Raw genomic sequence first — 2868 nt, 5'->3', positions numbered from 1 at the left:
CAAGCACTTCAACAGTCCCCTGCACTCTGATGACATCTTCAGGAGCCAAAAACTTCAACTTTCTGTTTCTGGGGTCCAAGGCAGCTGCGAGATTAACAGGGTTTTCTTTGTCTGCTGAGAAAGTGCATATACTCCCCCATCTCTGTGTTATGCCTTTTTCTGCACTGGCAATGAAAGATGTTCCTGAGCTCGTCTCCAGTTGGCTTTGGTGTACAGCCCGTGTCAGCCCTTTGACCACCTGTGGAAGACCTGAAACCGTTGTGTACTGCTGTCCACTAAGGTAAACAGTAGCAGTCTCAAAAGGTGCCAAACCTTGCTTCAGTTCTTCAAGCAGCACCCACTGCTTTGGCTTCAAGTCGAAGTAGTGTTTCCCCCTTGGCGTTATCTCGGGATCTGAAAGAGTGGCAGTGAGAGGCCAGCGCTGTTCGAGGAGTCTCTCTATCATGTGGAATATACTATTCCACCTTGTACTGACATCTTGGATCAGTGTATATTTCTTCACATTCACTTGCTCCTGTTTCATTTTTAGTCTTGTACTAGCCAGCTCGCTTCTCTTAAAGTGCTCCACTAGCTGCCTAGCAGCACCTAGTGCTCTGCTGATGGTGGTTTCTTTGAGAGCAGTATTGACTATGAGCTGGAGTGTGTGTCCAGCACAGCGGATAGAGGCCCATCCATGTTTTTCTTCAAGCAGTCGCATTGCTGCCACCATATTGGAACCACTGTCATGTACTACTGCTTTTATTTTGGCAGGGAAGATGTCAAACTTAGTTAGCACTTCTTCCATCCATGTCACTATATTGGCACCAGTATGCCTCTCCTCAAGAGGCATGGTATCAAGGATGAAGCTCTTCATCTTCCAATCTTCACTCAGGAAATGGCAAGACACACCAAGGTAGGCCTCTGTTGCACGACTGGTCCAGACATCAGCAGTCAGGGTGAAGAAACCTTTGACACCACCAAGGGTCTGCTTTACCTAAAGATATGAGATGATTTGGAACAATAGTAAGCATTAGGGAAATATATTACAGTATATTTTTTCATTATTAATAATGCTTGTCAGTTTATGCATCAAGATTTAAATTTACCAATTGAATAATTCAGTTACATCAACATTCAACATATCAGTAAAAAACAAAAAAAACAAAAAAAAAACAACTTTCCATTACATGCTTTAACCAAGATTAATTTATTGGTTGCTCAGTCAGCAAGCTCTTAATATTATTTCATCATGAAATGTATTAAATTCTAATACAAATTGCTATTTTGTGTTTGTGGTGTGAGAGAGTGGAGAGAAAGAGAGACCAACCTTCTCAAAGGTAGCATCATATTTCTTTTCCATCAATTTGGTGAAGTGGGATCGGCCTGGTAGGTAGTTATCATGGCAATCTGGGTTGAACTGCTTGATCATCTCTTTGAAACCTTGATCATCAACCATAGACAGGGGTCTCATGTCCATCACCAACATGTTCAAGATTGATTCAGTCAGGACATGTGCTTGCCGAGGTGTACATGTTGTTGGCTTGGTGACAAAGTCGTCCATTGAAGCCGAATGTATTTTTTTAGCAGTCCTGTAACATAACGTTAACAGCTATTAATATAAGCAATAATAAGTAGTGCTCTCAGCGTTAATCTCGTCAATACGACGTTAATGAGGCAAATCCCCGTTAGCTCGATAACGCGGTGCGAGGGCTGCACGGCACTGACTAACGGGGATTTGCCGCGTTAATGCAGTTATGGCGTTAACATCATATTAACGAGATTAACGCTGACAGCACAAATAATTAGCAGCTTGCTGTTTACGATAATGTTAGCAGCTAACTAGCCAATTAGCTTACCGAGACGACAGTACCACTTCGTCGTTGGATGCCACGACGTGCTTCCTTTTTAGATGCTCGTGCATCGCTGTCGTACTGCCATGGAAGGCAAGTTCCATTTTGCAGATTTTGCATTGGACCTTCTTTTCTTTTGTTTGGTCAAAATGCTCCCAGACTTTCGAGTTCCGTTGCCGAGTAGCCATGATAATGGAGACTGCTTCTTCTTCTTCTTCATCTTTGGCGTTTAATGGTATCCTTGTAGATGCATTTCCGCCATCTTCTGTTTCAGTCCGTTATTACACTCTTAAATCCTACTGTTATTCCTGCACCTTTCAGGATTTTACGGCATTTAAACGATGCGTCGACTATTAAATTAAATCGTCGACGTAATCGTGACTAGTCGACTAATCGTGGCAGCCCTAATGATGAATATCCAATACTAATATTATTTTTTGTAAATGCCACCTGCAGTGATGGTCACATTCAATAACGCTTTTATTAAGCGAAAACTTCTCAGTTTTGATCACTGAATAAAAAGAATAAGTTTATACCTCTTCATGTGTTGTGCTGTCATCAAGATGTGCTGTTCTTTGACCCATCCCTGCCTGTGTGTGGATATATTTTTCTTTTGGGTTCTTCTCCATTTGTTTTGGGACCAAATAAAATACCACTTCGAGAGGTTTAGGCTTCTTAGCAGGCACCAGAGATGTAGCAGGGAACCGCCTTTTCCCCTTTCCTCTTGAGAAAATACCAGGAAAAGACCTGTCACAAAGATTTTAACAAAATTATTTAAAAGCGACTATTATGAATTGTTTATTTAGTTTGTTTATACAAATTCAACACAGCACTAACACTGCAGTATACACAGGGTGGGAATTACGGGGGAGCTAGACAGAGTTCGGCTCCTCTTAAAGAGAGATGGGCTCCCCTGAAAACCCTCAACTGACACACTATAGAGGAGCTCTATAAATAGCCTACTTTTAATTTAGTTTACATTGTGTTTTAACTACACTCCTTATGCGTTTAGATTTTAAAAGACATCTAAAATTTTCTG

General features: G+C 41.4%; 1 protein-coding gene across 1 annotated transcript; it reads right to left on the bottom strand.

Moving 5' to 3' along the window:
* Positions 1-1165: 1165 nt before the first annotated feature.
* On the bottom strand, positions 1166-2330 carry LOC120435898 (E3 SUMO-protein ligase ZBED1-like). The gene is made up of 2 exons (XM_039606061.1): positions 1836-2330; positions 1166-1568 (listed from the first exon to the last, which is right to left on the bottom strand). Exons 1-2 carry the CDS (start codon positions 2015-2017, stop codon positions 1259-1261), a joined length of 492 nt encoding a protein of 163 aa, XP_039461995.1. The 5' UTR covers positions 2018-2330; the 3' UTR covers positions 1166-1258.
* Between the last annotated feature and the right edge of the window lie 538 nt (positions 2331-2868).

Source organism: Oreochromis aureus, linkage group 22, assembly GCF_013358895.1.
Source record: "Oreochromis aureus strain Israel breed Guangdong linkage group 22, ZZ_aureus, whole genome shotgun sequence".
In the NCBI taxonomy this organism is placed as follows: Eukaryota; Metazoa; Chordata; class Actinopteri; order Cichliformes; family Cichlidae; genus Oreochromis; species Oreochromis aureus.
Note: the sequence above shows the minus strand (reverse complement) of the source record. Positions and strands in the feature narration are given on the sequence as shown.

What these genes read in the sequence shown, in the direction of transcription:
- LOC120435898 (XM_039606061.1), bottom strand. Translation starts at nt 2,017, where the DNA reads ATGGCTACTCGGCAACGGAACTCGAAAGTCTGGGAGCATTTTGACCAA. An exon ending in GAAGTGGTACTGTCGTCTCG is followed by an intron (nt 1,569 to 1,835) that starts GTAAGCTAATTG and finishes GTTATGTTACAG; the next exon opens with GACTGCTAAAAAAATACATT.